Here is a 26,858-nt window from a genome sequence, read left to right on the forward strand (position 1 = left end):
GAAAAGGCTGGAAAAAGAGTTAATTAATCCAAACATGTGAAGCTCATTCTTCTTTGTGCCTGAAATACTTCTTAATACTTTAGGGGAACCAAACAGAATTCTGGTGGTTTGAGGGGTTGAATAATAAATGACCCTCTGAATAAACTTTTCACAATTTAAAAAAAAAAAAAAAAAAAAAGAAATAACATTCTTTTTTGCTGCAGTGCATTTCACACTTCCAGGCTGATCTACAGTCCAAATGTCACAATGCCAAGTTAATTCCGAATGTGTAAACCTGCTAAATCTGCAGGGGGTTGAATACTACTTGTAGGCACTGTAGATATATACATATATATGTGTGTGTGTGTATATGTATATGTATATATATATATATATATATATATATATATATATATATATATATATATATATACATATATATAGTGTATGTATGATGAGCTGTCTAGATTGGAGATTTTTTGTGGTCCTCACTCCAGCACTTAACTATCTAGAATGGAGGCTGCAGGAAGATCATCAAAAATCCACTCCAATCTAGATGCAACCATGTGCTCACAGGACCTGTGTGATGTCACCGTCATGTGATCAGTCACATCATCAGAAGCTGCTCCTCCAGGGGACTCTGCTCTGTGTCTGCAGGACTGTGCTGTGCGGTATGAAGCGTAGCCGCAGGTATAATGTGCGGGAGGTGGGGAGCCGCATGTGTAATGGGGGAGGGGAGCCGTGTGTGTAATGTGCGGGGGGGCGGAGCCGCGTGTGCGTGTGGCAACTGACAGTGGCGCGGTGCATGATGGAATTTGAGAACAGACAAAACTGGTGATTATGTAAGTAGATAGGCGATACTCCGACTGCTGTATATATATTACATAGGTGATACTTAGTGATGAGCGAATGTATATGTTACTATTCACTATTCGTTATATTGCGAGTAAGGGTGTTTTCACCTCACTATATTCGGATGTCACGCACAGCCGTTTTGGCACCTGATTTGTGCTTCATAACTAATTACAGTAATGCCGTAGCCATCTTGGTTGTGGCATTATTGTGATTGGCTGGCCGCTCAGCATCATAGGGTCTATAAAAGACCTTCTGCAACCATTTTTTGCACATTGCTTCCGAAGTGTGCATTGTAACAGCTTAGGGATAGAGCGAGCAGCTGCTAGCAAGAATGTAGCCCTTTTCAGGGCTGTCTGCAGCATAGATCAGTGTAGCGTTCAGAGGGACAGATTTCCAAGCAGGAACAGTGTTTAAAGTTAGGGTGTTGCTTTTTTTATTTTTGTATTAATAATAGTGATTATGAAATCAAGTATTTTTAATACAAAATTAAACTCGCTGTTTATTTAGTTTTTATGTAATTCTAGTTTTACTGAAGGCACTGGGGGCTGCCATGCTGCATTTGCTGTGTGTAATGACAGTTACATCCTTTATGGCAGCCCCCTGTGCATAGAGAACAGTGGTCGAGCTCCGACCTCATTTAATAACATTAGAGAAGGCGTGTGCTGTGACCTAGATGTGCCCCCTGGGCTGTCCAGATCACAGCAGAGGGAGGAGATCAGCACCATCTTTGTAAAGCACACAGCGGTCATGCTGTGTGCTGAATTTTTCCCCCTGTCACCTGTTTTGCCTGTGTGAGTAGTGTACCGGCGCCCCTCCCACCCGTCGCTGATGCTACCGTCTTCAATGACATCCCCACGCTCTCCCCCCTGGCCTGTCACCTGTCGGCCTGTGTGAGTAGTGTATCGGCGCCCCTCCTCCCGTCGCCAATGCTACCATCTTTAATGACATCCCCATGCTCTCTCCTCCACCCCGCTCTCCTTGCCGCAGCGGGCGTGCATGCAGAGTATTGTATGTGTGTGCGTGGCTATATAGTATGGTATATAGTATATACACACAGTACATGGTATTTAGTTTATACACATGCTGGCTCCGCCTCCCTCATGCTGCTTGGTCACACACACAGTATATACACAGTGTACACACGGTATATAGTATGTACACACAGTATATAGTATAAACACACGCTGGCTTCGCCGCCCACATGCTGGGTGCTCGATCACACACAGAGTATATACACAGTGTACACACACACACACACACACTGTGTGCGTGCGTGTGGCAGAGCATTGTGGGTGTGCGTGTGGTGTGCGTGTGGCAGAGCATTGCGAGCGTGCATGTGGCAGAACATTGCAGATGGGCGTGCATACGGCAGAACATTGCTGGATCAAGGCGTGCAGAGTGTTATGTGGGGAGCACTATTAAGCTGTCCTTGGTGACACTTTAAACATTTGCGGTCACAAACAAAATGGCTCCGCACTGTGTTCCTAAACTTCATTCCCTCTTATCCTTTTGGATACAGCCAGGTTGGGAGGGGGAGCTGTGACATCACACACAGGAGAGCAGATTCTGCCCACTTTTACTGCAGCTGTAATGTGAGCTGTTTCTACAGTAGGATTTCTACAGTAGGATTTCAGTAGGATAACTTGTCTCTCCTCCTATACCAGTCTGTTTTGTACTATTAATGATTGTTGTATGTATACCCTCTTTCACTTGTAAAGCACCATGGAATAAATGGCGCTATAATAATAAATAAGAATAATAATAATAATTTCAGCAGCTGCACCCCCTTAGTGTTTAAGAGTGGAAAATATCAAACTTTTTAATTTTTTTTATATTTTACTCAATTAAAAACAAATAATAATATTTAAACAAAACCTTAAAACATTAATACTTCACATTTTTTCAGTTATTGACATTTTTTTTTTGGGCACGACACCTTCCCTTTAAAGCAGTGTGTCACTACCTCTATCCCTCTATGGTACCATCCAGAAACCAGAATACAATAGCTCTTTTAAGAGCTGATAGCAGTGAACAAAGTCACAGAAGCGAGCAAATCGATTGTGGATTAGGTAGGGAATCGGGACCTTTTTCCACAATATTTAGGGGTTCACAGGCTGCCTTGTGGCATCCAGATCACCCACATTAATATGTTGCTAGTGGCTATGTTGCAAATAATTACAAAGCAGTACTCTAACAATTAGTGCTGCCTGATACAGTAAAGCACCGTTCCTGTTTCCACATTATTTAGGGGGTTGTTTTAAGTATGAATGAATAAAGTTCCATTTTTTTAAAAGGACAGTAAGTGCCACTTCCATTTCCCACTGTAGAATTTGTGTCATACATATGTTTTTGACACAAACTATTGTAGAATTGTGGCACATTTAGCTTAGTAAATGTCCCCTAATGAGTTTTGCTGGTTCATACAAGTTTTCACATTGGTACTGTATGTATTATGTATTAAGTAAAATGTGAAACATACTGTCCCCATCCATATCATCATCGCAGACATCTCCCTTCCCATCCCGGTCAGTGTCTCTTTGGTCATCATTCTTGATGTTGCGACAGTTATCACAGGAATCGCCAAAATTGTCTTGATCTACATTTCGTTGATCCACGTTAGGAACATAAACACAGTTATCCTACAAAAGAAACCATGCTCATTTATCAGTATATATAATATCCTGGTTTTGAGATTGAAATTCATGCTTTCATGTCAATAAATAACTGAATCAGTTGTACCATGTGCTAGAGAATAGTATCCTTTAGATAAATGACATTTTTTTTTTTTTTACCAATGAAAAATGTAACTTGTCAAGAGATCTGTACTCCAGCTCTTAATAACTAACCCACTGATTCTGGACTTAGGGTTAAAAAGATTACATCTGAAATATTAAAATTTCCCCACTTGAATTAATGTAACATTTAATGAAATACACTTTAGAATCTGACGCATACATTAAAATATGAATTTACATTAGATTTTAAATTTGTCCTTTGTTGCACACGTCATACAATTACAGTATTTGGCAAACCTGTTCATTTGGAATACCATCACCATCAGAATCATCATCACAAGCATCTCCAATTCCATCTCTATCAGCATCTTCCTGACCCGAATTAGGTACTGTCACACAATTGTCCTGGAAAAAAAAAAAATCAGCTCATTCAAAATATTATACTGATTACCATGGTATCTGCAAATTAAAGTCTAAAAGAGTCATCATAGACCAATTACACTGTTCTACATATTTTCAAAAATTGTCAACTTCGGTTATAAAATCAGCCATTTCTTCATAATTTTAACCTCCTAAATTCAATTCTGGCAATGAAAATTTTAGTTGGCTCTTGTGTCTATAATATGAAAGAGTTTTCCATTTACTGCTACATATAATTAATACATAAAAGTTTCAGGACTTTGAAACATTATTATTTTTGCAGATATAAACATGCAGAATCTTTTGTTATGCTAATTTTTGTTATACTTATTTAGAGGAAACTTAACAACAATTCAAATAACTAAAACAGATTTAAAATCTATTGCAAATTATAAACAGTTACAGAAATTGCACTACAATTCAGTGTTTCTTATGCAGTGACCCCTCTTTTTTGCTTTTTCTCTTGCACTCCTGCATTGGATCATCTCTTACAATTGTCCAACAGTAATCTACAAGCATTGATGGATTCCATTTTCCGTGTTATCTTTTCTCCATAGACGCAATATCTTGGTGAAATCTCTCACCATACTCGACACTCAGTTTGGTGGAAAAAAGTCTAGATGTGAATATATGAAATTAATCTTTAAGGACATATTACAGCTAAGATCCTTGTGTGTTTTGATGAGATTTTCCACCAATTGATCATAGTTATCTGTTCTTCAGTTTTAGCATAAAATTAGTTACCACTAATGTGAACGCTATCCATGCAGCCTTTTCCTTGTCCTGTAATAAATAAAGAAACTCCTCATCTTGAAGAAGCTTATGAACCTGATGTCAAATAAAGACACCTTCCTTTTTCTTTGCTTCCCTCAATCTTGGAAATTTATCAATGAGATACTTGAATGCTTTTGCATTTTTATCCATAAATGCTTTTGCATTTTTGCCTTTACAAAGTTCTTTATTAGGTCTCACTTGATATGCAATAGTAGTATTAAAATCTTATGTGCGTCAATGAGTGCTGGATGGACATTTTTACTTCCTGGCTGAAGTGAATTTCAGAGCGGCCAGTCTCTTTTATTGTATTGATATTCTCTTGCGCAACTATCCTACTCTCACAGAAAGCAGATGTCAGGCGTCGGATTTGATCAAAGTGGCCAGAAATAAAAAAAACAGCAACAACATGCAATTGCCCTGCTGTCTCCAAAGCTAATGTAGAATTGCCAGTCTGCTTCAATAGGGAACAAAGTAAGTTTTCCATTCTTTCCTCTTTGTGTAAACTGAATTTTCTCCTCCATCAAGTGTCTTCTGGGGAGGAGGTTTAGTGTGTAGGCATTGTTGTGTCTTTGCTTTGTGGGGATTATCAGGCTTGAACATTTTCTTTGCCTGAGGAATCTCCAATATGTACCTCTTACGCTTACTTCTCTGCACTGGGTCTCATTTATAATGATCCTGATAAGGTTGCAGTGGCTGAGTCAGCAATTTTCAGGTTGGTTCAGGTTTATCATAAGGTTGAGGGCTATTGTTGCTAGTTCAGATGTTAGAGTACCGTCTCACTAAACGATGCACCAACGATCCCACCAGCGATCCGAGCTGTCAATCAGGCAGATCTCACCAGCGACCAGCAACCAGCCACCAGCGACTCTGCGCTTGGTAACCAGGGTAAATATTGGGTAACTAAGCAAAGTGCTTTACTTGGTTACCCGATATTTACCATGGTTACCAGCGTACACCGCTTGGCGCTGGCTCACTGCACACGTAGCCAGGGTACACATCGGGTTACTCAGCAAAGCACTTTGCTTAGTTACCCGATATTTTGCCTGGTTACCAGCGTACGCTGCTTACACAGAGTCGGTGCTCGTTGGTCTCCCGCTGTCAAACACGCTGAAGTGTGCTGCACAGTGGGAGACCAACGAGCAAAAAATGAACCAGAACAGTGTGTAATGATCAGCGATTTCACAGCAGGGGCCAGGTCGCTGCTTAGTGTCACACACAGCAAGATCACTGATGAGGAGAAGTACCCCTTAGGCAGCCAGTTGAAACATGCTGGAATGATTCAGCTCTCTGCAGTCAGTTTTGTCAGGGACGTTTTAGGAAGGTCAGAGACATGATTACTTACAGTCCCTCCCCCGTTGTCATTGGAAGAGGCAATGTTACTAGCAGTTTGTTTAACCCTAGAATGCATACCTGGGACATCGCAGGCCTGCTAGGTTACTTGTTTTCTATGGTAGATTTCCATGGTTGCGTGTTCTAGGGTTAAACCTGCATAATAGGGATACAGACACATTTAAGGGGGTTTTATTGACCTTTTCCTCTTATTTTATAGATTCGGGCGAATATATGCAAATAGGAATCTGCTGAGAGTCCAAGGAGGAAACTGAGCTGGGAACCTGAGATCGTTTTTGCTTGTACTGTGGTTGTACAGGTTATGTTATGATCCAGTGTTTTAAGTACAAGAATGAATTTCTAAAAGAAAAAACTAAAGGGATTTTAATGTGTAATGACACAGGTCCTAAGAGTCTGAAATGATCTCTCATGCATACATCTGGGTTCTTCCGACAAGTGTCTTTGGGTACAAAATCGAGTTTATTGTCATATCTGCATTTGTAGAGTCAGACTCGGCCTTAGATCTGGTTGACAATGATTTTGCTGTTGAATGTGGATACAGTGTATCTACTCTTGTGTATCCTATTCAGGTGTCAGTGACTGATAAATCTCCTCTTACTCAAAGTCATGTTACTTATAAGGTCAAGAATGTGTGCATGAAAGTGGAAGGGTTACACACAGAATCCATATCATTCATGTTCCTTCCTTTTTTACCTGCTAAACAGATATTAGACATGCCGTAGTTGGTAAAATACAATCCTAACATCAATTCAGACACTCAGGAGATTAAGTCTTGGGGGGGGGCTTTTTTTTTCCTCCAGTTGCTTACCCAAGTCCTTGGCATCTGTGAGATCTCATCTTCCTGAATTTATTCCGGATTTTTAAAAAATGTGTTTTCTAAGACTGAATGTGAAGTTCTTCCTCCGCATAGGTCATATAACTACACTTTCGATTTCATACCAGATGCCAACATTCCTAAGTTCTTTTGTTTGCTCTTTCTCTTCAAGAAAGAGATGCCTTAAAGATATATATCCAAAATAGTCTGACCAAGGGGCGTATACATAATACCTTTCCGGTAGCCATGGGGTTTTTCTTTAAGAAAAAAGATAGACGTTTACGTCCAGGCTTAGATTTTAGAAAGATTATTAAGATCATGGTTCACAATACATATCCTTTACCTCTTATACCTGACTTGTTTAATCAACTAGCTAGAGTCAAATAGGTTTCTACACTTGAAAATAGTGGCGCATATAACCACATAAAGTATGTATTCTGCAAGGTGATGAAAATCACGCTCAATACGTTCGAGGGTCACTTTGAAAATATGTTGTTGCCATTCGGATTGACCAATGCTCTGGTGGTTTTTCAAAATTTCTGTAATTACATTTTTTGCCCTTTGACAGAATTGTTGTGATTTATTTGGCTGACATATTGATTTACTCATGTTCTCATGAGGAGCATCATAAAGCATGTTTGACAAGTCCTTCAAATTCTTTGTGACAATCATATATTTGCTATTTTTTTGTCATTTGATTTCTTTATTGGGGTTGTAGATGGAGCACTTTAAGGTACAGGTATGAAGAAGGCATATTTACCTTTGAAATGCGTAGGTTTGGATTGCACTCTGTCTTCCCCCTACAGGCTTTCGAAGAATCCAGTAAGTGACATCACTCTGCTTTTCAGTTCAGTCTCCACCCGGGACTCTCTGCTACCCATGCAGGTGATGCATACCTTTGGCTCTCAGCACGCTTTAATCGCCAACGTTTACACAGGCAGTTAGCAATCTAGCAAAACTACCAGCTTCTCAGCTGTTTAGCCCTTCAAGGCAATTTTTCTCCTATTTTTCCTAATTCTACACCCGCCTTATCCTGTTTGCGACATTGGATGTACTGATACGTCATGATAAGTCGTGCTTTAATGACAGAAGATGTACCAAGTGCATTATGGTGATCGCGGGGGCTCAGGCCCCGTATCCCCATAATCGCCACCGGAACTCTGATTTATATGAAAGCCAAGTCCTAGCTCTCACTGCCAGGAGTGGTGCTCACTGCCAGCAACAGTGCAAGCACCGCTTCTGGCAGTTCAACCCTCTAAATGCTGCAATCAATAACAATCAAAGCATTTAGGTGACAGGTAATCTGGGGTCATCACCATGATAACCCTTGGGTTACTCAGCTATGGAAAGCCTCACACACCATGTCAGATGTATATGTTGTATGAGGCAAACTGTCAGTGCTGCACTGAACTGCAGTGGATTATGAGTGATCAAAGTGGTGAAAAGTATGTTCCAAAAATTCCAATAAATATTTAAATTGTATGTAAAACAAAAACAAGTACACATATTAGGTATCACTGTGTCCTTAACAAACTGATCTATAAAACTGCCACACTACTTAACTTATTCAGTGAACATTGTAAAAAAAAAAGGTCTTTTCATTATGCAGCTGACAAAAAAAGTGGAATAATATGTGATCAAAAAGTCTTATATGAATAAACATGGTACCACTGAAAACATCATCTTGTCCCACAAACAACAGCCATAAAGTTGCATCAGCGAAAAAAATAAAAAAAAGTTATATCTCTCAGCTATAGATAAGGCTATCGTATAACTTTTATGACAGTGAATGGGTTAAAAAAAACAACAATTCCTGAATTGCTGTTTGTTCATGATTTTCACCAAAGCAAAATTCTGCCAAGCAGAAAACAGTGCCCAAAAGTCCTGGAATATACTTGCTTCAAAGCAAGGACTAAAATATAACTTTTAATGAATCATCTCTAAAACCATCAACAAACAATACATAAAGTGCAGTACAATAATGTGCAAACAATTTTCATAGATCTCACCCATTCCTTCTCCACTAGCAGACCATACACTACCAGATAGAATGATTCACACAGGGTGGAAGAAAAGTCTGCCAGTCCAGGGTCCATATAAAAATTCTCCTAACCCCTGTCGTGCCCCATGTATATGCTTCCACCCTTACAAGGGCAGCACCCAAGTATGCAACTACCCCAATGAAAAACAGGCCCCCCCAAGGCGTTTCCCTCTCAGGTTAAATCAGAGTTCATCAGGGGAGAAGGGGGGAGTACAGCCTGCAATGGCAGGTATGTACAAGACAACACAGCATCAATCGTGTGTGCTAACAGCCGGTGGTGTATGGTCTGCTTGTGGAAAAGCATCTGGTGAGATCTATGCTATTTTTATTTGCACATCATTGCACTGCACTTTATGTATTGACAGTTGATGGTTTTAGAGATAGTTCTTTAAAAGTTATATTTTTAGTCCTTGTTTTGAAGCTTGTTCATGATTCTGCTTCACAAAAAGCAGAATAAAAAGCAATCAAAAAATAATGTTACCCAAAATGGTAACAATATATACTCCAACTCATCCTGCAAAAAACAAGCCCTCACTCTAGCAGAAAAGTAAAACACTGCATTAAAATTTGATGTTATTTAGCGTTATAGTAGCCAAATATAACAAAAAAACTATATAAACCTGGTATCGCTGTAATCGTACTGACTTTAGGACTAAAGATGTCTAATCATTTATGCCTCTTAGTGTACAGCATGAAAAATTATAAAATAAAGCCAATTCTTCAACTGCAGTCATCAACACTTTTGGTCACCTTTGAAAAGACGAACAGAGACCAAAAAGCATCCAGAGTAACTCTGCTGGGTTATTAGTGAATGGATCTATTGGGGGTTTCACCTAAATCACGTATTTCGGAGATGTAGATGGACACTCTGATGTAAGTCCTCAGCATAGAGCACAAAATATACGTGAACTGATCCAAAATGTTCTGTACCCAAATCGCTACCAAAAAGCATTCAACTCAACTCACAAAAACACAAGTCCCTATTCAGGTCTATCATCTGTTAAAGAAAATATAGGGAGCTTCCATGTTACTGGTAACACAAAGGCTCTGGAAAAATGCTATGGCTCCCCCCCTCAAAAGAAAAATCCAGACAAATCTGAACTCCCAAATCTAAATGCCCCACTTCCTTTTAAGCCATATAATGTGCCTAAACCACAGTTAGTGTCCACATGTTTTGCATTATTATAGTGAGGAGAGCCACTTAATTTATGGGTTGAAAGTTTCTAGAAGCACAAGCTGGGCACAATGTACTGGGCACGACAAGGGCTTATTTGCAATTTTTAATTCTGCAACATTCACTGTGTTTGACATAATGATTTTGGCAATTGGTGGCTGTTCACATTCAGCTGTCAAGCCCACAGCCATGATTCAGTCATGGGTACGGGATTGAAAAGCACCAGGTAGGTGCTGCTATAAATAAAATAAATAAATAAATAGTTCTACTTTTTTTTATATGTGAGGTCGTATGGCACATTTTAAATAAAAATATTTTAGAGTAGGACTGCCACAAAGAGATTTGCCCTGACGTTGCGGGGTAGCTAAAAAAATTGCAAATTTTTGCCAAAAATCTCAAATTTTAAAATGGTACAGTTTGGAATTTTAGTCCAGTGCACATCTTATAATACATGCCCTTTTTTAGTTCAGCTGGCTTTTTTGTTTTTTCTTCATTGAATTGGTTGGTGGCTGACCTCCACCTTGCCGTGCACCTCAATTTGGTTTGTTTTTCCACCTGTATTGACTTTGGCAATTGGTGGCTGTTTACATTCAGCCATCAAGCCCTGTTTACAAGCTATTTAATTCATGCAGCCTTTGCTTTGGCCTGACCCGCCCAGTCATGGGTACGGGATTGAAAAGCACCAGGTAGGTGCTGCTATAAACAGTTCTACTTTTTTATATGTGAGGCCGTATGGCACATTTTAAAAAAAAATATTTTAGAGTAGGACTGCCCCAAAGAAATTTGCCGTGATATGGCGGGGTAGCTCTAAAAATTGCAAATTTTTGCAAAAAATTTTTTAATACATGCCAATTTTGAGTTGAGCTGGCTTTTTCGTTTTTTCTTCATAATGCACTCATAGATGAATTCCCAGAAGAGTCTAATTTCCAAAATTTGGTCACTTCATAAGTTTTCTGTTGTTCTGAGACTTTGCAGGTCTCTGCAAATGGAGTGTGCAAACTATTTTATTTAAATCTGTGCTCCAAAAATCAAATGGCGCTACTTTCGTCGTGAGCCATGTGGTGTGACCAAACAGTGCTGTACAGTCACAAGTGAGATATTGCGACATTCAGGAGAAATTGTATAGCACATTATGGGGCCTTTTTACCTATTCCTCTTGTGAAAATTGGAAATCTTGGGTTAAAACAACAATTTAGTGGTAAACATGTAATTATCTTTTCTTCACCGCCCAATAGTATAACATTTTGTGACACACCTGTGGTGGCAATATGCTCATTGTGCCTCTGGATGAATTCATTGATGGGTGCAGTTTGTAATGTGGGATCACTTGTGGGGGATAGCTCCTAGCATCTCAAGGGCTCTGGGAATGTGAAATGGCACCTTCAAACCATTCCAACTAAATCTGAACTCAAATTCCCTTTTTCACTTTGTACTGTGCCTCAAAAGTAGTTTTTGGCTACATATGTTGTATTGGCGTACTCAGAAAAAATTGCACAACAAATTGAATGGTGCATTATTTCCTGTTACCCTAGTGAAAATGAAAATTTGGAGTTAAAGCAACATTTTTGTGGTTAAAAACATATTTTTTTCATTTTGACAGCTCAACGTTATAAAATTTTCTGACACAACTGGTGGTTCAATGTTTTTCTGACACACATGGGGGTTCAATGTGTTCACCAAACATCTAGCTAAATACCCTGAGCAGTCTAGTTTCCAAAATGGGGTCACTTGTGGGGGAGCTCTACTGTTTAGGCACATCAGGGGCTCTTCAAATATGCCATGGTGTCCGCTAACAATTCCAGCAAATTCTGCTTTTAAAAAGTCAAATGGCATTCCTTCCCTTACAAGCCCTGCTGTGCGTCCAAACAGTAGATTTCCACCAAATATGGAGTATTTCCATACTCAGGAGAAATTGCACACTAAATTTTATTATGCATTTTCTCTTATTACCCTTGTGGAAATGCAATATTTGGGGCTAAAATAAATTTTTTTGGAAAAAAAGTAAAATTTTCATTTTTTCTATACATATTGCTTTACTTCCTATGAAGCGCCTAAAGGGTTAATTAACTTCTTGGTTATAGTTTTGAGCAGTTTGAGGGGTGCAGTTTTTAGAATGCGGTCACATTTTGGTATTTTCTGTCAATAGATACATTCAACATTGTCAGCCTTCAATTAATTTAACGATTATTAAACATATATTTACACATTTAGTAATATACAGTATTTCTAACATTACTGTCTATCATTTTGCCATTAAATCCATTTTATATAATGTCATATTAATTTAGTATCTCATATTGTTATCTATCATGTATTATTATATCCATTTTATATTGTATATTTATTTGATAAAATTTGATTAAATGTCAGAAACACACAGACATCCTGAGTGGAGTTGAGCGATGTTCGAGTCGAACGGTTTGCCAATTTCATGTTCGAGTAATTTTGGGGGGTGTTCGAGTCGTTTGACGAACTAGAACAATTTGCTAAAAGTTTGGCAGTTCGAGTTACGTTTGAGAACGGTTCAATCGCCAAAAGCGTGGCTTTTCACAGTAAGTATGTGCGCACATTGCGTATCTGCATGCGTCCTTCGTCCCCAGCACAATCCCTCTCTCTTTCCTGCTCAACGATCATGGGCACCTCGCTGCACAACTGTCACAAATCTCTGGCAGCTTTTCCTCTTTTGAAAATGGCTGCCGCTTCATTATTCAATCAGGTATTCCGTGCCTTCCCCGCCCATCAGCGTCCATGATTGGTTGCAGACAGACACGCCACCACAATGAGTGACAGCTGTCTCACTGCAACCAATCACAGCCGCTGGTGGGCGGGTCTATATTGTGCAGTAAAATAAATAAATAAAAAAATGCGGTTCCCCCCAATTTTGATGCCAGCCAGGATAAAGCCACACGGCTGGAGGCTGGTATTGTCAGGATGGAGAGCCGCACGTTATGGGGAGCCCACCACCATAACAATATCAGCCAGCAGCCGCCCGGAATTGCCACATCCATTAGATGCGGCAGTCCCAGGACTCTACCCAGCTCATCCCGAATTGCCCTGGTGCGGTGGCAATCGAGGTAATAACGGGGTTAATCATGACAAGCGTCTCCCCGCGACACCTTCCATGATTAACCTGTAAGTGAAAGTAAAGAAACACACAGCAAAAAATCCTTTATTTGGAATAAAAGACAAAAAAACCTCTAATTTACCTCTTTATTAATCCCCAAACAACAATCCAGGTTCGAAGTAATCCACACGACACTGTCAGCTCTGCTACATGAAGATGACAGGGAGCACTCTGTGTCCTCTCCACGCAGCACCTGAAGTGAGCCGCGCTGTCACCGGAGACTTCACTCTGCAATGCAGAGGTCAAGATAACCAAATCTTCCTATGTTTCTAATTAGAGGCAGTGGCTCAATGGTTAGAGCTCCCGCCTAAGGAGCATTACTTCACGAGTTCAAGTCCTGGCTGCCCCGGTAAAGAATTTAATTAATTTTAAATTATAATTATTATTTATTTCTAATTATAATTTAATTTAATTAAGCACTGAGGGGAGTAGCCGGACATCAGCTGTGAGCTGCGGGCCACACCTCTAAAATCGGAGCAGTTTACGGAATGAAGCTGCCTTGCTCTCTCCTCTCTCTCTTCTCTCTCTCTTCTTTCTCTTTCTCTCTCTTGTTCTCTCTCTTTCGTCCTCTCTCTCTCTTGTTCTCTCTATTTCTCTTTCTCCCTCTCTCTCTCTTCACTCCTCTTCTCTCTCTTCTCTCTCCTCTCTCTCTATTTCTCTCTCTCTCTCCTCTCTCTTCTCTCACTCGTCTCTCTTCTCTCTCCTCTCTCTTCTCTCCTCTTTGCTCTCTCTTCGCTTTCTCTTCTCACTCTCTCTCTTCTCTCCTCTTCTCTCCTCTTCGCTCGCTATTCTCTCTCTCTTTTCTCCTCTTCCCTCCCCCCTCTCTCTTCCCTTTCTCTCTTCTCTCTCTCCTCTTTCTCTTCCCTCTATCTCTTCTCTCTCTCCTCTCTCTTCTCTCTCTCCTCCCTCTCTTCTCTCTCTCCTCTCTCTCTCCTCTCTCTCTTCTCTCTCTCTCTTCTCTCTCTCTTCTCTTCTCTCTCCTCTCTCAATCCTCTCTTCTCTCTCCTCTCTTTCTCTCTCTCTCCCTCCCTCCCTATTCTCTTTTCTCTCTCTTTTATCTCTCCCTCTCTTCTATTTTCTCTCTCTTTTCTTTCTCTCAGACCTGGCGATGATCAGCTGATGCGGTTACGAGACGGAATCAGCTAACACTAAAAGTCGAGCGGTGAGGTCGGCTTTTTACCTTTGCATCAGCTGATTGTATAAAAGCCGTTTATACAATCAGCTGCTGTGTCATGTGATTCAGGCCCTTGAACCTGACACATCATCTGATCGCTTTGCCTACCAGCAAACCGATCAGATAATATTTGATCCGGATTGGACGGTGCAGACCCTTGACCCAGGATTACTGCGGAGGGGGTTCTTTATTTCAATAAAGATGGAGTCACTAATTGTGTTGTGTTTTATTTCTAAAAAAAAATATTTTTCTGTGTGTTGTGTTTTTTTATCTGTACTAGAAATTTATGGTGGCCATGTGTACACCATGAATTTCGGGCTTAGGGCCAGTTGATAATATACAGCTAGCCCTAAACCCATTATTACCCAGTGAGCCACCCGTCACCAGGGCAGCTGTAAAAGTTGGATATAGCGCCAGAAGATGGCGCTTCTATGAAAGCGCCATTTTCTGAGGTGGTTGCGGACTGCAATTCGCAGCACAGGGCCCCAGAAAGCTTGGGCCAACCTGTGCTGCGGATTCCAATCCGCTCCAATCGCCAGCTGCCTAGTTGTACCTGGCTGAACACAAAATTTGGGCTAAGCCCACGTCATTTTTTTTTTTTATTATTTCATGAAATTCATGAAATAACTTAAAAAAAAAAAGGGCTTCCCTATATTTTTGGTTCCCAGCCAGGTACTAATAGGTAGCTGGGGGTTGGGGGCAGCCCGTAGCTGCCTGCTGTACCTGGCTAGCATACAAAAAACCTTAATGAAGCCCACGTACTTTTTTGTGGGGCAAAAAACTCCTGCATATAGTCCTGGATGGAGAATTCAATTCCAAAAAGTCGATCCAGCACAGTTCCAGTAATTTAAAATAAAAGTCCTTTATTGAAGAAATATTAAAGAATCCATCATGCCATGCTAGGAGGACATGTTTCAGACTAGTTGTGCTTACTCAGTCTCAACACATCTCACAAGGAATCCAAACTAAAAACATATGGCACAGGATGAATATGATGTCAGCAATCAGTACAAAATTTAAATATGCAAAAATCCAATTCATTCACGTTTATAAATGCAACCAAACAAGTGAGCAACAAGTAAATTCTCAATAGAAATACATTATATCATTTATTATGTTTAATCCTGTAGGAACCCTTGTTTCCTTCTCAAAAATCCATTTTACCCCTTTAAATTGTAACATTCTTTTTATATCTCCTCTTCTTCTAGGTAGCAGTACTTTCTCTATGCCGCTCACCTGCAAACTACCCAAATCACCACCATGGACACTAAGAAAATGCTGGGAGGCTCCTGAAGGACTCCTGGTTGATTTATTTAAGACATTGTACATATGTTCCGATATTCTTTTTCTCAGTGTCCTAGTGGTATGACCTATGTACTGCAGTCGACACATGGTGCCGGAGATTATATACACAAAATTTGTAGAACTACAATTTATCATTGTTCTGATGTCAAATTGTTTCCCATTAATAATCGATAAAACATTCTTTGTATTAGTAACATATTTACATAAACCGTAGGTTTTTCCACCACATTTGTATGAACCGTTCACTGATAACCAGTTCGATTTATCCATTTTCTTTGATTTATTATTATGACCACTGGGGGATAATAAAGCACCCAGTGTGATGTTTTTCTTTGAAACAAATTTGACACCTCCCTCCAATATACGATTCAAAGTTTCATCCGCAGTCAAAACCGATAGGAATCTTCTCACAATGTGCACTATGTCATAATAATTCTTGCTGAATTTGGTTGAAAAAACTGGTTGCACATTGTGAGAATTTTCCTCCCTGCCCTGTTTTAAATACTGCTCCCTAGTTTTGGAGTGCACTTTTATTTTGGATTTTTCAAGATTTTTTTGGGCGTAACCCCTAGCAACAAATCTCCTGTCTATCTCTTTATACTCCTGCTCTAAATCCGACATTTTTGTACAACCGCGTTTTGCCCTTATATATTCCCCAGTGGGGATGTTTTCTACTACGAACCTCTGGTGACAGCTAGTCGCATGCAGAATAGAATTTCCTGCTGAGGGCTTACGAAAAAACTTGCAATCAACAGTACTCTTTTCTTTATTTCCCATCAAAATCATATCCAAAAAATGGATTTGTAACGGATTACTTTGATGTGTAAACCCTAAATTATAGGGATTGTTGTTAATAAATGAAATAAAATTTTTCAATTTTTTCGTCTCCATTTTTCCATATGATCAAAATATCATCGATAAATCTGAGGAAAATTAATATGTTTGGGCTGAAAGGATTTTTTAAATTAAAAATAAACTCCTCCTCCCACCAAAACATATAAATATTCGCCAGAGATGGTGAAAAACGTGAACCCATCGAACAACCTTGTGTCTGTAAATAAAAATCCCCCAAAAAAGTGAAGTAATTGTTTTTTAACATAAAAAAAGTTACATCCAATATGTACTGCTGCAAATCATGAGAAAAATCAGAATATTTTTCCATTTGCGTTTTTAATTCCAAAATGGCAAGGTAGTGCGGGATAGACATGTATAACGTACATACGTCACACGTTAACCAGCAATTATCAATACCGCCACTCCATGCCATTCAATACATTAAGCACGTGTTTACTGTCCTGAACAAAACTCGGCGAGGCTTTGGCCAGAAATTGGAAATGTTTATCCAGCCACTCCGAGAGATGTTCAGTGACAGACCCTATGCCCGAAATAATGGGACGAAAGCTTGGTGGGAACTGATTTTTGTGGGATTTCAGTAGTGCATGTAGGAGGGGTGTTATTGGATGTGAAGGGTTAAAATAATCCTTCTGTTTCTGGTTAATCAAACCCAATGAAACGCCTTCTTCCAACAAACCTCCCAATGTTTTTTTAATCTCATTTATGGGATTATGGGATAATTTTTTATAGATATTGCTATCTTTCAACATCCCCTGTACCTCCTTTTCATATAACCCCACATTCACAATTACAATCGATCCCCCCTTGTCAGAGTTTTTTATTATTATATAGCTATTTTTTTAAGGTTTTTATAGCCCTTCTTTCCCCTGATGTTAAATTACGGGACATTGTGTTGTTTGATTTATCTAATTTAGTTAACTCTTTTTCTACAAGGTTTTGGAAATCCTCCATCTGTTGACAATGAGTCTGGGTGGGATAGAAAGATGGGTTAGGTACTCTATGGCATGCATATCTATTTTTTTATCCCCATCAGTTATATCATTAACTACCAAATCTCGCAAATTTTGTAATGCCATCTGTTCCTGAAAGGAAATCATTGGGGTTAAATCATCTTGACACATGATTGGCAATGCAATTTCATTTTCATCATAGAAATGTTTTTTTACAGTCAGTCAATCTCCTTACAAACCGGTTCACGTCAAATATTGTTTCCAGCAAGTCAAATTTTGTATTAGGCACAAAGGATAAACCTTTTTCCAATACCTTGATTTCATTTGTATTAAGAATGGTAGCAGACAAATTGATTACTGAGGATATGTTTTCTGCTTCCTAGTGTAATACCCGTGCTGGTAATTTCGTTCTATTAGGGTGTTTCCTGCCAGCCCTTCTTGTTTTTTTCTTGATTTTTTCAAACTGGAAAAAATGTTTTTGGCGATAGAACAGAGGTGGATGGCATGGCATAGTTGTTTCAGTCTCTGATAAGTCCGTATTGCCATCAGATGTTTCAGGTTCCGTAGAAGAAAAACTTACTTTATTTTCTCCCCATTTGTTTTTTCCTTTTTTCCTCATAATAGATCTGGGGATATTCCGTCGGTAATGATGCCAGGTGTAGATTCTATCCTGCTTATAGTCCATGAGATCCCTCTGGAATTTATCTTCCTTTGTTGCAGTTATAGAATCCTCCAATTTATTAAGGTTCACATCGATTTTTTCTTTCATGGAACTATAGGAATCCAGTTCTTTATACTTCAATAATGCGTTCTCCAGTTCTTTGACTTTGTTATCCAATTCAGTTAATTTAGTTTGTTCCTGTTCAACAATTAATAAAATCAGATTTTTTGAGCATTCGGATAACACTGTATTCCATTGATTTATAAATGCATCATTGAATTCCATGGTGGGTCTTTTTTTGATTCTTAGATTAGATCCCTTGTAGAGTTGAGCGCGGTTCGCGGTTCGAGGTTCTCCAGTTCGCGGTTCGAGTGATTTTTGGGGGTGTTCTAGATAGAACTAGAACTCGAGCTTTTTGCTAAAGCTCGATAGTTCTAGATACGTTCGAGAACGGTTCTAGCAGCAAAAAGCAGGGCTTTTTACAGCTACAGTGTGCAGGAGCCATCGCTTTTTGATTCTTAGACCCCTTGGTACCATATCGGCATCAAGGTAAGCATGTAAGGTTTTATTGTCATACCATGTTCTAATACGTGATGTCATAGCTGCCGCTCACCTGCAAACTACCCAAATCATCACCATATATATAGTGGAGAACAGCAATGTTATTACGGAAATGAATATTGGTCCTGTTGATGAATTTTTTAACGTCAACAGTAAACAACGGCTGGATAAGGTAGCCAGAATTTTTTCAGGAAAGAAAAACTGCAACCAAATGGTGGAACAGAGTGAATTAAATGGAATTATGTGGGATCTGGAGAAAACCATGGCATCACGTATTAGAATATGGTGAGACAATAAAACCTTACATGCTTACCTTGATGCCGATATGGTACCAAGGGATTAGAGATGAGCGAACCGGCCGTGGTTCGGCTCGAGTTCGGTTCGTCGAACGGAAGTACCGTTCGAGTTCGGTTCGTCGAACATTCGACGAACCAAACTCGAACCTATAGAATATAATGGGAGGCAATCACAAACACATAAAAATGCATTATAAATGTACACATACAGTTAATAAACATTGCCATAACACTTACCGGTCCCCGCGATCCCTCCTGCACTCTGTCTCATGCCGCTATTCCATCCGATGATCGCTGAATCCTCCCGGTGACCAGCACTGCCAGCAGTGATGCAAGACCTATCGTGACGTCAAAATAGCCATGTGACCAGTCACGTGGCTATTATCTCATTGGCTACAGACTGGTCACATGACTATGACGTGTCATGTAGGACCTGCGAGTGCATCTCTCCGGTACACGGTGCACATTTGTGTATCGCCGTGTACCGGCGACATGCTCTAGCACACGGTCGACTCCCCGTTCCGTTAGGGACCGGCTGACCCAGCCGGTCATTAACGGAGATCACCGTTGCCATAGCAACGCAGTTAGCGGTGACGTCACCACTAACCGCGGCTCCGGGAGCACCGTTGCTATGGTAACGCGTCTGTCAGCGTTACCGCTGTTACCGCTAGCAGTACTGATCTCTCACGGAGTGAAGGCTGCACGCTGCTTCCCATGGAGCCTTCACGGAGTGAAAGCTCCACGGGAAGCAGCGTCTTCCCCCATGCAGCAGTGATGTAGCAAAGCTGCATTTGTTGAACGAGAAAGACAGAAGACCATGGATCGTGGAGGGCTGACAGGGGGTAATAAAGATGGAGTCTCTAATGTGTCTGTGTATTTATTTCTATTAAAGTATTTTTTCTCTGTGTGGTGTCTTTTTTTTAACCCTTTATTGGAGATTCTTAATGGCCGGGTGAAACGTGCCTGACATTAAGAATCTCTGGCTTAATACTGGCTAGTAAAACAAAGCCAGTATTAACTCATGATTACCCAACAAGCCACCCGGCTCCAGGGCTGTTGGAAGAGTTGGATACAGCGCCAGATGATGGCGATTCTATGAGAGCACCATTTTCTGGGACGGCTGCGTACTGAAATTCGCAGCAGAGGCGCCCAGAAACCTCGGGCTAACCTGTGCTGCGGATTCCAATCCCCAGCTGCCTAGTTGTACCTGGCTTAAAAAAAACGGGCTTCCCTATATTTTTGGTTCCCAGCCGGGTACAAATAGGCAACTGGGGGTTTGAGGCAGCCCGTGGCTGCCTGCTGTACCTGGCTAGCATACAAAAATATGGCGAAGCCCACGTCATGTATTTGGTGGGTAAAAAACTTCTGCATACAGTCCTGGATGGAGTATGCTGAGCCTTGTAGTTCTGCAGCTGCTGTCTGCTCTTCTCCATACAGACAGACAGCAGCTGCAGAACTACAAGGCTCAGCATACTCCATCCAGGACTGTATGCAGAAGTTTTTTGCCCCCTGAAAAAAGTATGTGGGCTTCGCCATATTTTTGTATGCTAGCCAGGTACAGCAGGCAGGTACGGCTGCCCCCAACCCCCAGTTGCCTATTTGTACCCGGCTGGGAACCAAAAATAAAGGGAAGCCCTTTTTTTATTATTTCATGAATTTCATTAAATAATTAGAAAACAAATGACGTAGGCTTCGCCCCATTTTTGTGTCCAGCCAGGTACAACTAGGCAGCTGGGGATTGGAATCCGCAGCACAGGTTGGCCTGAGCTTTCTGGGCCCCACTGCTTCGAATTGCAGTCTGCAGCCGCCTCAGAAAATGGCATTTTCATAGAAGCGCCATCTTCTGGCGCTGTATCCAACTCTTCCAGCACCTGCCTGCTATACCTGGCAAGCATACAAAAATATGGCGAAGCTCTCGTCCTTTTTTTGTAGTTTTTTGGCAAAAAAAAAAAAAATGCTTCCCTGGATTTTACATTGCCAGTGAAGGTAACACCAAGCAGTGGGGGTTAGCAGCCAGTAGCTGCTTGGATTACTCTTAGCTAGCAATACAAAAAATGCAGCAGGAGCCCATATATCTTTTTTTTAATTATTTATTTAAATAACTAAAAACAAAATGGACTTCCCTGTATTTTGATTGCTGGACATCACAGTGCTGTAAAAATAAATCTTTAAAAAAAATGACGTAGTGCTCCGCGGTATTTTTGATTCTCAGCGCAGATAAAGCAGACAGCTATGGGTTGCCACCCACATCTGCCTGCCGTTACCTTGGTTGGCAATCAAAATACAGGGAAGCCCATTAATTTTTTCTATTTAAAAAATAGTTAAAAAAAAATGACGTTGGGTCCCCCCATTTTTTATAGCCAGCTAGGGTAAAGCAGACGGCTGTAGCCTGAAAACCACAGCTGGCAGCTTTACCGTGGTTGGGGATCCAATGTGGAGGTCCCCTCAGGCTCTTTTTTTATAATTATTTTATAAATATTAATAATTACACAATAAAAGTAGGGTCCCCCCCAAATTGGATCACCAGCCAAGGTAAAGCGGACAGCTGTGGTCTGGTATTCTCAGGGTGGGAAGGTCCATAGTTATTGGGCCTTCACAGCCTAAAAATAGCAGGCCGCAGGCACCCCAGACGTGGCGCATCCACTAGATGCGCCAATCCTGGTGCTTCACCCCAGCTCATCCCGTGCCCTGGTGCAGTGGCAAACGGGGTAATAAATCGGGTTGATACTAGCTGTAAAGTCACCTGAGATCAAGGCCAGCAGTTTGTGATGTCATGGCGTCTATTAGATACCCAACATCATAAACTGTCAGTACTAACAAAAAAAAAAAAAATCGACAAAAGAAATTTATTTGAAAAAACAGTCTCCAAATCATTTCCTCTTTCACCAATTTATTGTAAGAAAAAAAATAAAGTGGTCCCACGACGACTCTGGACCGTCTAGAATATGGGGGGGAGACACTCAGGGAACGTATCCCCCATTTTCCAGGAGTGCGGACCCTTCATGTGAGGAGTGTGGGTGCAATGAATCTGCACTCACTCTCCCCGGGTCCACAGCAGCAGTGTCCATGTCGTAATGGTTGCTACCAAAGCTGCAATGCCCTGCTAATGAGGTAAGGGCATGCCTAATCAGGAGAACTGTTCTACATTTCCAAATATTGGTATTTGCTGATATTATTGCTATTCCACCTACTATATATTGGGGATAGGATCTTGGAGATGGAATACCCCTTTAAGTCCAGTTATCCAGCTGAATGAATACTTAACAACAGAGCTCGCTATTTAGATGTGTTTTCTTGTGGCGTATAATGGACTCTCATGTTTGGTAGTCGTTCAGCAGGGAAACTATAAAAGCAAATCCCTCCATTTGGAAATGTAGTATAGCTCTCCTGATCAATTATGTTCCTTACCTCATGAGCAGGGCATTGCAGTAATAATAATAATTTATTCATTTATATAGCGTTATTAATTCCATAGCGCTGTATGTCTTTGGAGTGTGGGAGGAAACCGGAGTACCCGGAGGAAACCCACGCAAACACGGGGAAAACATACAAACTCCTTGCAGATGGTGTCCTTGGTGAGAATTGAACCCAGGACCTCAGCGCTGCAAGACTGCAGTGCTAACCACTGAGCCACCGTGCCGCCCATTTAGCTTACAGATGCATAACCACCACTCACTGTGTCTGAACACAGGAAGCTGAGCTGACAGCCGCTCTGTGCATGCGGCAGCGTCTATTGTGAAGGAGAGGGCCGTGGGGGGATCAACGCTGCAAATGTACCGTGGGACACCAGGGAACACCGGTGGGTTATAGGGGGTGACCTGGCAGGGCCTGGGGAGGAGTTTTCTGTCGCATGTGTCATGGCACATGCGACAGAAATCAGAGGAGTAGGGTGAATGCGGCCGGCGCGCTGCTGTGCGCGCGGCCATCTTGGATTTCTGGGAGGGCATCAGGGGGGCACTTTGGCGACACCAGGGGACCGGGGAGGAGATTTATCATGTTTGTTCATGCCAGATGGGAGATAAATAATTTTTTACCGGCGCTGTCATTTACTGTAACGTGATCATCGGTGTACGGTGTATACCTGTGATCACGTGAGCGGGGACCGGAAAAAACGTCATGAATCATGATCTCCAGGGTCTCAGCTACGCCTGAAACCCTGGAGATTTTCTGACGCTGGGGGGTGTTATTCACTTATTTCTGCCTGCTGTTTATAAACGGCAGATCAGAATAAGGCTACATTAACACGACCGATCCATTTTTGCGGTCTGCAAAAAACAGTCCATTTTTTTCACAGGTGCATCCGTGTGGCATCCGTTTCCGTTCCGTAGACGGTCCGTATGTCATCTGTTTGTCATCCGTGTGCCTTCCGTTTTTTTTGTGTACTGCAAAAAAACTGAAGGAGGGTAAATGCATAAATTTACCCAGGATCCATAGCTTCATCCTACATGAGGCGGTCACATGTTCACTCCAGTGCCATTTTCTACTGCTTTTCACAGCGTAGAGCGCTCTGGTGATTTTCTTGTGCTTGTGCACTTCATATCAGTCTTTTCTGTCATTATAATGGCAGAAAGACGCATAATGTCCCACTCTCCTGCATTTTGTAATTTTGCACCCTTTGGTGCCTTTCATGTGGCACTAAGGGGTGCTTAGCTTTGTATTTAGCCAAAAAATGAAAAAAAAAAATGACGTAGGGTTCCCCCTATTTTTGTAGCCAGCTAGGGTAAAGCAGACGGCTGCAGCCTGCAGACCACAGCTGGCAACCTCACCTTGGCTGGTAATCCAAAACTGAGGGCACCCCACGCTGTTATTTTAAATTAAATAAATAATTTAAAAAAAAAACACGTAGGGGTCTGTTACGAGGGGGACCCGGGGAAGCGTGCCAAGATGGGAAATGGACTGCTTCCGCCGGTCAAGGTCCACTGTGCGGTGTAAGGGACCGCCGCTATGGTGGGTGAAGAGTGAGCGGGTTGCTGCTAGCGATCGTCTGGAATGTCACAGACGATCTATGTACATCGATCTGCCCTAACCCGTGAGGGTTGTATGGCACAGATCTCACGTCTCGGTGTACCTGTTGCACGGGGAAGCACAGAGGTGCCCACGCACGTGTGCCAGTGGAAGTCACGAGAATATGGCACGAGGGTAGCACAGAGGTGCCCACGCACGTGTGCTTTCAATAAGCAGGTGAGTCCAATGGAGACTTGAGGAGCTCACCTGGGACAGGAACACGGCCTGTTGACGGGGGTACTGCCGGAGCAGCAAGGCAGGAACACGGCCTGCAAACGAGGTACTGCCGGAGCAGCAAGGGCCAAGCCCACAAGAGACAGTAATGCCTGAGCAGTGGCGTGGCAGCATGCTGCCAGACATCCAAACATAGAAGGACGGTCGCGCGCCGCCATGATGGCAGGGGGAGCTTTTAAGGAGGTGCAGCTCCACCCGAGGGCGGGCGCGAGGCGGAGATGACGGACTTGACCCAATCAGGGTCCACGACGTCCCAGCCTGGCCAGTCAGGATTGACCACGTCACCAGCCTTGTCATCAAGCCGTGTGACGTCAGTGAGCGAATCAGGACCCACCACGCATTGCACATGCTCACCCTCCTGCCTCTGGGAAATAGAGGCGGGATCCTCGGTCTCACAATGTGCAGAGATAACGGGAATCTCACTGCTTCCCTGAGCAGTAAACCTCTGCACATTGCGCAGCCTCGCAGACCTTCGGGGCCGCTGAGCAGGAGAGTCTGCGGCAGGCCAGGAATGGGAGACCGCTTCACTCCTTGTAACAGGAGAACCACTAGGTGTCACCCTTCTGCTGCCTCTCTGAGAAGGTATCTCCTGCACATTGCGCAGTCTGGCAGACCTTCGGCGCTGCTGAGCAGGAGTTCTCGTGGCAGGCAAGGAATGGGAGACTGCCTCAGTCCTTGCCTCAGGAGAGCCACGAGATGTAACATTACCCCCCCATCTAGGCCCCCCCCCCTGTCCGTGCTCGAAGGCCGCTATCAAACCCGGGGCGCGGATATGATCCTCCAACTCCCAGGATCTATGCTCCGGACCACGGCCGGCCCACTCCACGAGGTAGTACCTCTTGCCCTGTATGACTTTTGTCTCCACAAGTTTTGCCACCTCAGGGTCATCGGACGGGGAGTCGGTTTGAGCCGGCAGGGACCCCGAGAATTTATTAAGTCGTACGGGTTTCAGGAGGGACACGTGAAAGGTGTTGGCTATAGCCCAGCGTGGAGGGAGCTGGAGTCGGTATGCCACTGGGTTTACCTGCTGTAGTACTTTAAACGGACCCAGATACCTAGGGGCGAATTTGGCTGCCTGTACCCGTAGGTTAACATTCTTAGAGGACAGCCATACTAGGTCACCAGGGGCGAAGGATGGTGCAGGGCGGCGGCGAACATCAGCCGTTGTCACCATCCGGTCTTTAGCCCTTTTAAGAGCCTCTTGGGTGTCATCCCAGATCTCCCGGGCCTTGGTAGCCCAATCCTCCACTCTAGTCTCGGGTGACGTAATGGGCATCGGAACCGGGATTCTGGGATGTTGTCCGTTATTGAGTAGGAACGGAGTCTGGCCAGAGGATTCATGGACCGAATTGTTAATGGCAAATTCGGCCCAAGGAAGGAGGTTAGCCCAGTTGTCGTGGTGCGCGGATATAAAATGGCGGAGGTAAGTTACCAAGGTCTGATTAGTCCTCTCCACTAGTCCATTGGTCTCGGGATGGTATGCGGAGGAGATGTTCAGCTCTATCTGCAGGAGCTTACAGAGCTCTCTCCAGAAGCGAGACGCGAACTGGGGACCCCGGTCGCTCACCACCTTGTCAGGCATGCCATGCAACCTAAATACATGCCGAATGAACAAGGTGGCGAGAGCACGTGACGTCGGGAGTCGTGGGAGAGGCACCAAGTGGACCATTTTAGAGAAGTGGTCCGTGATGACCCATACGACCCTGTGCCCTGCTGATTTGGGCAGATCTCCCAGGAAGTCCATCCCTACCACTTCCCAGGGACGATCCGGCACTGGCAGTGGGAGAAGAAGACCTGCCGGTCTCTGCCGGGACGGCTTATTCCGAGCACACGACATACAGGCTCCCACATATTCCTTTATGTCCTGGGGTAGTCTCGGCCACCAATAATGCCTGGTCACCAGGTCTCTGGTCCTTTTGACCCCGAAGTGACCCCCGACCTTGGAGGCATGGGCCCACGATAGCACCTCGTTCCGTAGTTCAGGGGAACGAGGGTTTTGCCAGGTGGCACCTGGTCCAAAGAAGTGGGAGTGACCATCCTCAAGCTGTCCGGGGGTAGTATAAGACGAGGCTCCTCCTCGTCCTCCTCCAACACAACCATACAACGTGACAAGGCATCGGCCCGTACGTTCTTCTCACCGGCCAGGTGGCGGATAATAAAGCGGAACCGGGAGAAGAATAAAGACCAACGGGCCTGCCTTGGGTTCAGGCGTTGTGCTGTCTGGAGGTATATGAGGTTTTTGTGGTCAGAAAAAACCTCAAATGGATGCTTCGCACCCTCCAGGAGATGCCGCCATTCCTGGAATGCTAGTTTCATCGCCAGTAACTCCCTATCCCCTATGGAGTAGTTCCTCTCGGCCGGAGAAAAGGTCTTGGAGAAAAAGAAACACGGATGTTTCCTTCCTCGTCCGTTTTTCTGGTACAGGACTGCACCTGCACCGACCGAAGAGGCGTCTACCTCCAGTAGGAAGGGTTTGGAGATGTCTGGACGATGAAGGATGGGAGCTCTGGAGAAGTGAGTTTTGAGAGTGTGAAATGCCTCTACCGTTTCCC

General features: G+C 42.7%; 1 protein-coding gene across 1 annotated transcript in view; it reads right to left on the reverse strand.

Moving 5' to 3' along the window:
* Window positions 1-26,858, reverse strand: part of LOC142316860 (cartilage oligomeric matrix protein-like) — a 1,990,803-nt gene that overhangs the window by 936,029 nt on the left and 1,027,916 nt on the right. Inside the window, exons 9-10 of the mRNA XM_075352653.1 lie at window positions 3,867-3,974; window positions 3,314-3,473 (exon numbers count right to left, since the gene is read on the reverse strand). Of these exons, the coding sequence (XP_075208768.1) occupies window positions 3,314-3,473; window positions 3,867-3,974 (268 nt within the window). The remainder of the gene's footprint in view (window positions 1-3,313; window positions 3,474-3,866; window positions 3,975-26,858) is intronic.

The sequence above is a fragment of the Anomaloglossus baeobatrachus genome, chromosome 1, assembly GCF_048569485.1.
Source record: "Anomaloglossus baeobatrachus isolate aAnoBae1 chromosome 1, aAnoBae1.hap1, whole genome shotgun sequence".
NCBI classification, from domain to species: Eukaryota; Metazoa; Chordata; class Amphibia; order Anura; family Aromobatidae; genus Anomaloglossus; species Anomaloglossus baeobatrachus.